The sequence below is a fragment of the Cottoperca gobio genome, chromosome 6 (genome assembly GCF_900634415.1).
Source record: "Cottoperca gobio chromosome 6, fCotGob3.1, whole genome shotgun sequence".
NCBI lineage: Eukaryota > Metazoa > Chordata > Actinopteri > Perciformes > Bovichtidae > Cottoperca > Cottoperca gobio.
The window spans coordinates 23,108,214-23,122,565 of NC_041360.1; the positions used below are offsets into that span (position 1 = coordinate 23,108,214).

The 14,352-nt window shown below is 42.4% G+C and overlaps 1 protein-coding gene across 1 annotated transcript in view; it reads left to right on the forward strand.

The window, feature by feature from the left end:
- Positions 1 to 14,352, forward strand: part of LOC115009616 (unconventional myosin-IXa-like) — a 111,399-nt gene that overhangs the window by 41,542 nt on the left and 55,505 nt on the right. Inside the window, 4 exon segments of the mRNA XM_029433747.1 lie at positions 8,316 to 8,410; positions 8,532 to 8,594; positions 10,218 to 10,317; positions 12,786 to 12,839. Coding sequence (XP_029289607.1) covers positions 8,316 to 8,410; positions 8,532 to 8,594; positions 10,218 to 10,317; positions 12,786 to 12,839 — 312 coding nt within the window.

Below are 14,352 nucleotides of genomic sequence, written 5' to 3' on the forward strand. Positions count from 1 at the left end.
CGGGTATTAGAAACTTTATAGATATTGTCTATATTTTTCAACGTATTTGTAGAAAACAGCGTCCGAGTTTTAAGCCTCTGGGGGATCGGGCGATCGTTTCCAGTGTGTGTGTGTGTGTGTGTGATGTTTTTATCGTAAAGATGCACTACAGAGGTGTGTCCTTTCATGTGTGTGAATGGAGTAATGGGCCCCTGTTGAAAGGATGACCCCACAGAGACACAACAGAGCTGCAGATGACTCTTACTGTACATTCATTCAGGCACATCCTGCACATGTACAGAAGCGCTGTTCTTCTGACGCACAGAAAACCCTCTTCAGCCTCTCTCTGGGTTATTCTGAATGTGCAGTGTAGAAGCAGAGAGACTATGCTGTCTTTGTACTGCATGTTCTCTCTGGAAGGTGCCAGACTTTCCTCTGCAGCCAACACAAATGGCTCCTTGTTTATTTTCTACTTTTTTTAAATATGAGCTAGAATGCAAATTGAACATTTTCTCACATGCTGCATGTTCTTTCACTCATTGTATGTCTATAACTTTAATGATGCACACCACTGTTAAGTAAGTACCTTTTGGAAGCTCCAGCGGCCAACATCAGCTCGCTGCCCAGTTTTAAAGCTTCTTGTGGTCAAACTGGGCAATAAATACTGAACATTAACTCAACTGGATGGTGGTCGCAGATCAAGGTTTTTCACGTCGAGCACCGGTTATTAGGCTGTGACGTTAACTGCTCGCGTTCCCCACATGAAACGAGCCTCCGTCTCAGTGTGTCACCTAATAGCAGAGAACTATTAGCCAATAACTACACCCACATGGAGATGATCCAGAGAGCTGAAACCAAAGTCAACTCTGTTGGGGGTGATAATAACGACTGGGATGTGATTTAAGTTGTGCTTAATATGCAGTTTATTAACCACCGATGCCTTATTTTAGATTTAAAAAAAGGTTTATTGTTACATTAATATAGACCTTACAACTCTATTAAAAGTGCGTTATAATACTGTGCGTTGCTCCATCCATGTAAATCAGTTTAAGAGACAGTTTGACATTTTGGGAAATACTTTTATTTGCTTTCTTGCCAAAACCAAAGTCATGTCTGTGGATGGACAGAGCTCTTTCCAGTCTTTATGCTAAGCTAAGCTAAGCTAAGCTAACCCTCTGCTGCCTGTAGCTTCATATTAAGCTTACAGAGATAAGCATCTTTTTGTGTGTGTGTGTGTGTGTGTGTGTGTGTGTGTGTGTGTGTGTGTGTGTGTGTGTGTGTGTTTTGACTCATAGATGTTAGTGAATGTTTGCTTGAATATGTGCATATTTCCAGGCCATATTTCTCCGCCACCTAAACTAGCTCACCTCCCTTCCACACATGCCGGCTGTGAGGAGGAGGCCCCCTTCAGTGTGACCTGTCAGGATTACATAACTATGCTCCTCGCCTCCTTTCTCCTCCCTTCTTTCCTAGAAAGGAGAGCTCATCCCACGTGTGTGAAGTCTAGGAAAGACTAGGACCAGAGAGAGAGAGAGAGAGGGGGGGGGGGGGGGGGGGGGGGAGGGAGTGAGAGAGAATATAAGCGTCTGGGGAGTGACACTGAGATGTAAGAGAAGAGAAAAGTTAAAAGCAAGTCATAAAGACGTCATTAGCTTTGATTTGGCAGATAAACCGACTCGTGTTGCCTTCCTCCTGTGCATGAAGTCAAAGAGGTCGAAGTCACTTTATCTCTTGGAGTAGTCGGGGTTTAGTGAAGGGGTTCAGAAGGTTAATGCGTGTGTGTGTGTGTGTGTGTGTGTGTGTGTGTTTTGCAGAACTGTTGATACAAATGTAGCCACAACAGAGGATTTCTTGGTGTTATTATGTAGTTTAATAAAAGTACAATGATGCTTTAGATTTATTTTATTATATTTGACACATACTGTAAAAACAAACCTTCACCAACACATGAATCCATAATCCATAATGAAAATAATGGTCAGTTGCAGCCCTAGTTTAGTGCTTTGCTTTGATTTCGGCTGTGATGCACAAATAATGACACGACCTTCCTGCAGAGCATCGAGCGTTTCAGCTTCAGGTACTGAGTCGAGCTCCCAGCTGCTCGTGACAAACACCAGTCAGCCCAGTTAATGACGACCTGTGAGCGTCCACACGCACGTGATGGAAGTTTACAAACTCAGCCTTAAACAAATTTAGGAGGCAGAGCACATGAGCGGAATGTAAACACACACACACACACACACACACACACACACACACACACACACACATTGCTCTCATTTGTCGCGTCTTATGAATGTTACAGCTTACTGTGATATGAAGCTCTTCACCAGCACCTGCTCTCCTGCGTGAGTGTGTGTGTTTAAGCCTGACCGCACACCTAGAGCAAAAACTGCAAACTCCAAACCACACACACACACACACACACACACACACACACGAGCTCTGTTTTCCCAGCATGTCATGTGAAGCCTGCACCTGCCAGCGGAGGAATGTGATGTGATGTCATCTCACTGAGAGCTCCTGTGAATGTGGAAGTGGTAAAGCCTCACAAAAAAAAAAAAGTCATCCGGTCTAAAAGCAGACTCAGACGGCCCTCTGGGGGAATTCACACTGCATGAAATCATTCTGAAGGATTGTTTTTGAGGCATCTCTGCTCATCCACATGCTGTTAAACAGCTGGAAACAGGGGAAGGAGAAGATAGTGAAGACATGGAGGTGATGAGATGGATCCAGAGTTACAACCTGAGTGGCATTGACATCTCTCTGGTCCTGTAGGAACTCAGTTTGCCCCTAAAAAGAGTGAATATATATATATATATATATATATATATATATATATATATATATATATATATATATATATATATATATATATATATATATATATATATATATATATATATACTGTGACTGTATAGTATACAGTAAGAAAGGTTTAGAGATATAAAGATTATTGAATGGACAGTAAACCAAAGGGGTGGTGATAGTAAGACGGAACAGAAACGTTTGAGGTAGGAAGGGGAACCGAATCTGACCTTGGCAGCCCAGAAAACACTGACTGGGTTGTGTTATTTCACAGTTTGTGGGATGGTCGGCACTCCAGATACCCAAATGTATGTGCACAAGCACTGAAGAAGGGAGGTTTTCATGATACGTCCCCTTTAATAACCTAAAACTGTCAATTATTGTATATATATATATATATATATATTAGGTATTGTTTCAACACTCTGTGTGTGCAGCCCTGCATTCGGCTGACTGCTATGTAAAGCCTAGCAGCCTATAAGGTAGAATAACTGAGTGTTCCCCTCCACATCCCGCTGTGACTGCCTGTGTTTTCATCACACTGTAATGCACTTGTAGGGCAGAGAAGCACTAAAGAGCAGACGTCTGCTCTAATAATGGCCCAGTGGGCTGAAATTAGCCGCTCTGGAGTAAAACCGGCACTAAGCAGTCCAACACGTCTTTGAAAGAAGAAGCCTTTGATTAGAGGACAGGGCACAAATCCTTGCGGGGAAATCCTTTGAATGCTTTTTGGTAATAGTCGTGAATGTTTTTTCCCCTTCTCTCTCTTTCTGGTTGTTGTTTGTTGTTTGTTTCATTACAACGCTCGCAGTTTTTGTACAAAGCCCGAGTTAAAGTCATGTTCTAGTCGCCATATTCGGTGTTTTACGGGGGATGAAGCTGTCAAAAGCGCAGTTTGGCACGTGTGACTGTCGAAGCGTAATAGCAGTTTAACTTGGCAGTCTACTCCTGTCATGTTGTAGTTGTTTAATGAAGCCGCAAATGGGGGTTAGTGTCTCCCACCAAGCCTGTGAGTCCATGTAAGTGACGGCATTTACTGTATCTGCTAACAAAATATTTCAGCGTGCGCTATAAGCTTGAGTGACACGCTGCGTGCAGACTGTGCACCGCTGCCTGGATGCCCACAGGCTGGATGCACAGCGGTGGCTTCTGGTTTGGTTTTGTCAGAGTGAATCAGCAGAAGAAGCTTCAGAACATTTAGTTTTCAGCCTCTCAAATGTGGAGATTTCCTGCTCTTCACTGTTGTAACATTAAATGTAATATCTTTGGGTTTCAACCTGACAAAACAAGATATCACCTTTGACTGGGATGTGCATGTGGGGGACGTCCCACAAACACAATAAAACCCCAAATAATTAACGGAGGGGGAAATAAAACCTTACAAAACATCCCACTGAAGTCGAGGATTTTATAATACTGGTGGCCATGTTTGCATTACTGAGCTAACTGCTGGTTAGAGAGCAGTCGACCATCTCTGTGGGCTGCCGGTCTGACCCATGTCTCCCACATAACGTCCCTCTGACCTGGATACTCAGCAACCTGCTGAAACCAGCCGGCGCCATCAGCTGGTCATCAGCGCGCTGCAGCCTGCATCAATAATTTCAACCACTCAGCACGCCATAGAAGAAACTAACTAATGGAAGCTAGCCCAGCAGTGGTTTTGGCACGACTCCACTTGTTTTTCATAATCTAGGTCACCAAATGGATTTTGAGAGTGTTTGGGGAAACACTTCAGCTGCGGTGGAGGAGAAGACAAAGAGAGAGAGAGCATGAGAAGCACCGGGGGTTATAAGAATTAGTATTTGAGCTGATTTTAGCCACTGCTTTGAAGAAGGTCTTGACAGGCTAATTAACATGCTAGCTCCCATCTTGTCCCCGCCACACTTAACACGGAAAATCCTGTTCTGAAATAGCAGCAGCACGACTGCTCGCTTCCGCTGAGGCTGAGCAGTCGATGCTTTTACTGCAGCGGGGAGAGGAAACGACTGGCTAACGTAATGTGACAGCGTGGAAGAGCCCACAGGGGCATAAGCAGACATTAGCATACTGTCAGTGTGGAGCCAGTGTTGGACTTAAACATAGAAAAACACACACACACACACACACACACACACACACACACACACACACACACACACACACACAGTCAGAGCAGGATTAAGCCTCAAGGTCAACACATTTGCTTTAACATAAATTCTAACATATGGCCGGTAAGCGCTGTATCTTTGATTTGTGTAAGTGGACGATGTGGCGAGCTGTTTTTAACACACTTAGTTGGATATTTCTGGACTGCATATGGCACCACAGGCTGGGGTTAATTAAGTTTGTATTGAGTCACGTTGAATTTCAAATCGACATGACAATTTGGTCTTTTAAGTCTACGGGTGTTCTTGGATGTTTCCCCTCAAGACTACGTTGTTTTGTTCAAGAGATCAAAAATGGAGTCACAGTTCGCCGTTCCTTTCTGTCATTAATTTACATCCAAACAAAGACAAGCATTGTGTTCAATTATGTTAGTTTGGGGGGAATAGAAATATGGTATGTGTAGAAAATAATGTTTTCAGCAGTATTTCCTTCACATGAATTAAACTGTGTCTTTATGTGTCAAATAAGTCCAGTACATATTGAGGAAAAAACCTTCAGAATTGAATTAATTTAACCTGAATTGAACCCCAACCAAGCGGCGAGCTCCAGGGCTGAGCGGTGAAGCTGATGCCAGCAGCTGCAGTTCCTCAAACGGCCACTCGAGGCTCTAAAAGTGAGCAATCTCCATAAACCCCAAAGTTATAATGTCCCAACTTTACAGCAGAAGTAAACATGTTTACAGCCTGGTGCAACAACGGATTTGCTTTGTAAAGATAATTTCCCTATTAATTATAGCTGTACTCAGGGTGAATGTTTATAGAACGCTCTCGTTATAATTATATTAAGGCTTTAAATTACACATTATTAGGGGCGCGGCAGCTACATGAGCTTTTATATCATCACTCAATATAAACAGATATAAAGAATTATCTCTCTAACCAATTTATTCTTTGTTTTTTTTATATTTTATTGGGGCTTCATTGCCTCAATGAAAACTAGATAGGTGAGAAGAAATGTGTATATTTAAATATGCAAACTGTGCATTAAATTAGTGTTTAGTTTATACTTTCCCCCTCTCTTTCTCGTGCACTCCCTTTTCTCTCTGTACTTATACACACACACACACACACACACACACACACACACACACACACACACACACAGAGTAATCACCGATTCACAGTGTGTGTTTTCCTGTGCTGTGGTCACAGCAGGCGTTGACCATGAAGCAGAGTTCACCACTACATCATCCAGACACCTGCTCATTAATCTCTTTCAACACACCCACACCCACACACACACACACACACTCACACACATAGAACAAACACATGCATGCCGCATGCATCCACACACATGCCTGTATTATGAGCTCAAACGGCACATACATCTTCCCATACACACGATCATACGGTCATATGGTTTGATTGACAGTTTCCATTCGAGTGCTCATTTCACTCGATCTTTTCAGGAAGTGGATATTCCTCTAAAACAACATTTTGCCACTCTCTCATATCGAGTAAATTACTGAGGATGAAAGCTCTGTCGTTATCACGTAAACTGCAGTTTGCATCGAGGGAGATCTCGCTGCCGGTCCACTTTTCTTTATAAAACGTCAATAGGTGTCTGGTGGAGGGAAAAGAAAGATGGATCATGTATGTCGCCGTAGGGAACGAGAAACACGGGATGAAGCAGTAATGCAGTTTTTATATGTTGCTTTCTTCTTCGCCCTGATTGGGTTGTTAAGTGTGCGTCAGGTCGGCAGCTTTGGGGGAGATGTTTTAAAGTGAATCCTCACAGAGATCAAAGCCTGATTCACAAACAGGATTGTACTTTTATTAAACCGTGTTATTCCAGAGCTGTAGTATTCACCCAGCAGCCACCATCAATTATCTGACGCCCACCTCTAACCCCCCTCCCTCCTCCCTCCCCCCCTCCCTCTGCTGTTTCCTATTCAGTCATTTATCAGAACTCCAAAATACAGATTGCATCAGGCGGAAAGTTCCCCCCTGCCTCTGTGAACCGTAGTGCTGGAATATGAAAACATGTTTCTCTCGTCTCACACCTCTCCTGCTTCTTTCTCATGGTTCTCCTCGTCTTCTTTCGCTCTTCCTCTTTACGTTTGTAATTTCTTCTTCTTTTCCTAATCTCATTGTTATTGATCGTACATCCCGCTCTCATTTACTTTCTTCTCCTCTTTGCTTCACATCATTTCATTGTCTCCTCTGTCCTAGATGACCTTCCCTTCTTCCCTCTCCTGAACCTGCATCGCCTCTCCTCCTGTCATGGCGTCCTGGCTTTCTGCTCAAAAGTCTCAGTCTTTCCTTTTTTTCGTGTCTCCTCTTCTTTTGTATCTCCTCTCCCATTTTCTCATTTCCCCTTCTCTCCCTGTTTCCTCCCCTTGTTTCATCTATTTTCCTTGTTTAGTCTCCTCACCTCCTTTCCTCTCTTGTTTTCATTCCTCCTCTTGTTGTCTCTCGTTATTATGTCTCCTCTCCTCGTTCCCTCTCTCCTCCTTGTTTTCCTCCTCTCCTCTCTCCTCTCTCTCCTCTCTCTCTCCTTCTCTTCTCTCCTCCTTGTTTTCCTCATCTCCTCTCCTTCTCTCTCCTCTCCTCTCTCCTTCTCTCCTCTCCTCCTTGTTTCCTCCTCTCCTCTCCTCTCTCCTCTCCTCTCTCCTTCTCTCCTCTCCTCCTTGTTTTTCCTCATCTCCTCTCCTCTCTCCTTCTCTCTCCTCTCCTCTCTCCTTCTCTCCTCTCCTCCTTGTTTCCTCTCCTCTCTCCTAAGTAACGAGCTCCTACTGGGCCCATGAGACACCTAATAAGAACCTGAATGAGTTCTAAAGGGGCCTCTAATGATGGGCTGTGTGTGTGTGTGTGTGTGTGTGTGTGTGTGTGTGTGTGTGTGTGTGTGTGTGGTAGTCTGTGTGTGTGTGTGTGTGTGTGTCTCTTCTCAGCTCAGCCATGTGTTTGCCTTTATAGGAATTTGGCAGTTTAGTGTGTGTGTGTGTGTGTGTGTGTGTGTGTGTGTGTGTGTGTGTGTGTGTGTGTGTGTGTGTGTGTGTGTGTGTGTGTGTGTGTGTGTGTGTGTGTGTGTGTGTGTGTGTGTGTGTGTGTGTGTGTGGGGGCCCCTTCCTGAGCCTCATGCCCTCTGTTACAGTACTGTGACTGGTAGCTTTTCCCTCTTCTACGAACATATTTCTTCACTTCTGATCAGAGTTCAGTTCCCGTCATAACGTTTCATACAAAGACCCTGAAGACTCTTTATTTGCTATAACTTGTTGATAAGCAGTTTATCCTTCTGCTTTTGCCAGACGAGCCTAAAGGATGTCTGCCTCTTTTCTGTGTCACGTCTGTACAAAGAGAATGAAAGGAGATGAACACACACTGTGCACCTGCCAGTTCTCACCTGACTACATGCTGATATGTTTCCATTTTTCTCCTCAGGCCTTTGGAAACGCTAAGACGGCACACAACAACAACTCCAGCCGCTTCGGAAAGTTTATCCAGGTCAACTACCAGGAGAGTGGCACTGTCAGAGGGTGAGACACACGCACACACACACACACACACACACACACACACACACACACACACACACATGCATGATGGACTGGTGACATTTAATCTCTTACAAATGGTGATATATTCTTTTATTTTCAGAGCCTATGTGGAGAAGTACCTGCTGGAGAAATCCCGCCTGGTGTACCAGGAGCACAACGAGCGGTGAGTGGATCACACTAACGACTGTGGACGATAACTCTCAATACATTTGTATCTATAACTTCATCACTGGCAGATCTGACCTTCCTCACTGACCACAGTGTTCGTCAGGGTGTTGTCATGTACTTAACACATTCCTGACATGCTGATATATATCAGGTGTCCATCTGAAGTACACCTCTGCCCTTTGCTCTATAAGTTAACACTGCAAACTCTCATGTTTCCGTTTGAGGTTTGAGATATTTCATATCAACACCGCCCGCTCTCACTTTCACACACTGGCAGACACTGTGTTCGTATATCCTACGCAGCACACACACATACATAAACACATGCGTAGGAATTTCCACCTGTACACACATCCCTAAAAAATGTCTCTCAGACAACACGCTCTTGTCCAGCGTATCGCAAAACAGGTCCCGCCAAGCGTAAAGGTTTTGTGAGAAAAACAACAACGTAAAAAACCTTCCACCGGTCATCTAATCCCTCTAACCCTGATTGTCCCGGGGTTTCTATTTCATGCTGATGACAGGCCCCGGCAGCCATATTGATAGGGTAGAAACTAAAGACAGGACCCCCCTCCCCCCCGAGGCGGCTCAGACCTGAAGCAGAGGGGCAGGAGAGCCGGCGGGCGGATGATGAACTGCGGACTATCTTAAATCTTAACTCCAGTGTCGTGACACGCCTTTCAGAGGAAGAAAATAAGAAGTAGCTGAAGCTGTCGGCTGTAACGACATCCAGTCCATCCGCACTTCTGTCTGAATTATTGTTGTAGTTTTATAGTGAAACAAACAGTTTAATAATAGGAAGAAGTATTTTAAGTACAGGTTTTAAGAAGACAGAAAAAGAAACATGATACATTTGACCGCCTGCAGCCAGCTAGCTTAGCTTAGCACAAAGAATGGAAGCAGGGGGAAACAGCTAGCATGGCTCTGTTGGTGGTTGTACTCACTGCCTTAAGTCCAGCCTTGTGGCAGGTCAGCACAAATCTATTTAGAAATAAAGAGAATATTTGAGGTCATATTTCACAGCTGTAAAAACAATAAAACTACTCGTAGTATTTAATATTATTTAGTAGTGTATTAACATTAAAGCACTACTCGTACTACATCTCAGTTTCAGTTAAAAACATCCTTCTACCCGTCCACCAAACAGATCAGGACTCTTTAATATCCTCTCTGGGCTCTTTAACTCCACCACGCCCTCCGGCGCTGAGCGTCCCCGTGCAGAGAAGCTTGTTTCCAGATGTAATAGAATTACATCTCTGACCTCCAGCCCACACACACACATGCACACACACACACACACACACACACACACACACACACACACACACACACACACATCACTGCTGCTTTGTTTGACTTGAGATGTGGAAAAGGTGTGACTTGTTTGTTGCATGCTACAGGTTCGGGTTGTGAGAGATATCATTCCACTGTACTCCACTCCAAATCTTTGAACGCAGTTTCCTCCCTGAGGCGTCGTTTCAGCGGAGCGAGGAGACGTGGACGCTGCTGCCCTCGCTTCACCTCTGATGGAATTTAAAATGATTCAAGACAAGTGTTTTTGTGCTGTAGAATTATACCCTCTAACTTATCGTGTGTGTGTGTGTGTGTGTGTGTGTAGGAATTACCATGTTTTCTACTACCTGTTGGCCGGAGCCAGTGAAGAGGAGAGGAAGTCCTTCCACCTGCTGAAACCTGAGGAATATCACTACCTCAACCAGGTCTGCACACACACCAATGCAGACAACACAGTATTCAGTTCATAAAGAAATACAAATAGATAAAGTCCACATATATATATTAATGCCGCTCTGTTGTGTTACCTGCTAAATGATTAAAATCGTGTGTCTGCCACCATGAAAGAGGAAAAAGTATTTGTATTCTAAGAGCTAGAGCTGCAATGTGCCGCCTGGCTCTTAGAAATGTCTCAATGTACAGTATGCTGTTAGTTTTATACATATGTATGTATTCAATGTAATCCTTTATTTAACTACAAGTTACAGACAAACGACAAAATATTCCACAAAACCAGAATGAAGCAATTTATACAAAATCATTTCTCAGCTATTACTAACAACCGGTTAGTGGAACATAAAGTTGAAGGGCGAAACGATACTGTGATTTGTAATGTGAAGGAAAACCATGTGCCTCGTAGCTTTTTAATCTCATATTTAAACTCCAAATGTATGTATGTAACACATGTATGCACACGACTCGTACGACACGTCTCCCCCATTTGTCTTAAATCACCCATGTGTGTCCCATAAACACAAATGTGTTCGTACGACTGGTTCCTGCATGAGGCCCGACGTGCCCTTTCAGTTTTCCTGAGCTACAAAGAATGAATTGAAAGTGATAATAACATTTCTCTCTTCACAAATGTAAGAAGCGAACATTATGTTGGAAACGTGAAGCTTGAAGACGCCATGTAGAGAGATCGATGGAGACTCTGAAGACGATGATAGAAACATCTCCCTTTCCTCCTTTTGGATCTTCTTCACTCATTTATCAACGCTCTGAAGTGTTGATTGCATCAACCCTGCATCTGTGTGTGTGTGTGTGTGTGTGTGTGTCTCATATACTGTATACGTGTGTGTGTGTGTGTGTGTGTGTGTGTGTGTGGCAGGATGTGTTTACGTGCTTGTGTACATACCAGAAGCCTCCATATGTGAGTGTCTTTTACGGTACATGTGTGTGTGTGTGTGTGTTGGCAGCAGATGTGTGAGGATTCATATTCCCTCTTCATATAGCGGTTCATCAGGGGGGGGGGGGGGGGCACATAAAAAAAAAACCCTCCTTTGTTCTTCTCGTTTGGCTTCCCCCAAAAAAAGTAACAGTTTTTTTTTTCTTCCGCCTCCGTTAATCCCCACGACAACAAACAGCCGACCCCCCCCCCTCTCATCCCGATTCCCCCCCCCCCCCCCACCCCCCCCTCTCATCCCCATCTTCTGCTGCCGGCTGCCCGTTCCTATGCAGCTCTGTTTCCATGGCAACAGCAATACTCAGGAGTTAATCTGGCGCTGACTTGCTCTCGTGCAGAGGGCGCCGGCGGTCGCGTGTGTTTGTGTGCACACACGCATTTGTTTGAGCGTGTGCGCGACACACTGCGAGCCTGCTGTTTTGTTAGGAACACACACACACACACACACACACACACTCCTGACACACATGGTGTCACAGAGGAGCAGAATGATTATCCATATTTATTTCTATTCTCTCTCTCAGAGATGAATTCTGTTCTTTGTGTGTCAGCAGTGGATCATAACTAAATACATCTTCTCATGTACTGGAATCCTTAAATAATCTATATTCTTTCATAATAACAATATAATATCTGCAGAGAATTATCTCCTGAATCTTAACGGAGCTTCCTAGCGAGGTCGGGCTCGTTGTTTAGCTGTGCAACTTTAGATATTATATATATAAGACTTAACATTTCCTTCTCAGCACCAAACAGCAGACAAACGCAGCTAGCTGCTAAACATAGCGGAGTGTCTGTCCGATAAAGAGCCGGACATCTTCCTCATGAAACACTCCAACAATACCAATAAAGATAATACACAATATAAAAAAGGGGTTTGATTTCATAAAAGTCTTAAGGATTATAATTTTAAATAACATTTTGTGGATCTTGTACTTTCAGATTCAATGTTATGTTACGGGAAATATTTTACTTTTTTAGGCCACTACATTTATTTGACAGCTACAGATACTAATTCATTTGCACAAAACATATAAGCGACTTATAAAATATGACCTTGTACGATATATAATGAAGTAAAAATCAGCTCCAACTCGACCAGCTTAAACAGTAACATGCTAATTCCACATTACTTAATTTATTTGAGGATAATTTGCTAAATTTATGCTTGTAATGGGGTCATTTTACACGTTATTGCTACTTTTCTTTTTTTATTAATCTGAATACTTGTAGTATAAGTGCACGTAGTGTGAGAAAGTCATTTATATCGTCCCTTAGATCTCCCACTGATTGAGACTGTGCTGTTCCTCCGTCATCTCTGATCATGGATTGAATTAGTGCAGCTCTGGAGATGTGTGTGTCTGTTTGTGTGAGTGAGAGGATTAGTAATTTATTCCTCACATATTAACAGCATGTGTCATCTTTCTCAGTCGTGCGTATTACTGTGTGTAATTCCTTTCTTCTTAACCCGCTCTGCCTTGCTTCCAGATGACAAAGAAATCGCACAAACTCCACTGGGACAATTACTATGAGAGCGATCTGGTCAGTATCATGTGGATGGCGAGCTGTTTGTGTGCGTCTGTGCTCATTGGGTGTGTCGTTGTGCTCGGGGTGCCAGTCTTGTTCTCCCTCTCCGCTGTGCACACACGCTTGTTCTGGACTAAAGATGGAGGCGACCTGAGCTGACCTCAGCTGGTCCGGCTCGATAAAGAAAACCTTTAAAGGGATACCTTTTATGTAATGACCCAATATATATATATATATATATATTATATATATATATATATATATATATATATATATATATATATATAGACACAGTACGATGATTAACCAAACTCCAACATAAAGGAATCCCTTTAATGTAAATATTTGGCTTTGGATGCTTTGCTGTCGGGGTTAGGGTGATGACTTCAAACCTGGAAACCGGCATCTTTAAAGGGAAGGTTCAGGAATTTACCTTCAGCGCTGCATTTACATTAATTATCTGAAACTCTGCAGGATAATCATCGTAGAGGACTTGTGCATTTTGAAAAATAAATTATAATCGCAACATCCAATAGCATACTGTTAATGAATTAAATAAAATAAATTAAACAAATTAAATGAATTAAATAAATTAAATGAATTAAATACATTTAATACATTTAATAAATAAATGTAATAAATGTAATAAATAAATACATTTAATACATTAAATACATTAAAGAAATACATTAAGTTCATTTAATTAAATACAAAGTCTTATTATGAATGTGTGTTTTGGTATATTGTCATACAGACGCTGAGAGTTGCAGAGAAATCTATTAAACTTTTTCTAATTTTAAGGATTCATCCTTTTTATTTTCCATTTATAATGTCAATATTAAATGTTATTAATTAATTAATGAATACAGATATGTGAGATTAATAAAAACAATGTAGAAAAAAACATAAACGCATAATATAAACAAACATTTATTGCAATTATTGTCAAAAACTTTGTACTCAAAGTCATAATCCTCCAGCCCATGTTTTGCCACTTTGAATGTGAACCAGCAGCAGTAAGAAAGGTTGCTTTTGCATTAGCAGTAACTTAATACAGCTATTATACGGCTGTATGAGAGTAAGCAGTGAGGCTTAAATCAATGAGATAAGATTGCAAACCCTCGTGCGTCGATATGTAACAGTAGAATCCAGCACGGGAATGGTGGACCCCGCCACTAACGATGAAAACTACTGTATTAATTAATGTATTAGTTAATCAAAGCATGTAAATACATTAAATGGTCATTGCTGGGAGCATGGTTGAACATAAATAGTATCAAAAAGAAGGTAAAAAATTGAAAGTATTATGGATTATATGTAATTTCACAGCTGAAAAATAACCTTCAGGTCAAAACATTAACATTAAATGATCCTTCACATGCAGTAAGAAGGTTTCAATAGTGATCAATAGGCTTCACGTCCTGAAACTTCCCTCTAAGTGTGTGGTCCACTCTGTGTGTATGTGTGTCACCGCTCTTTGAGCCCGTTGCTGTCTTGCCAGTCTCCACTTGAAGTGAGTAATGTTTGG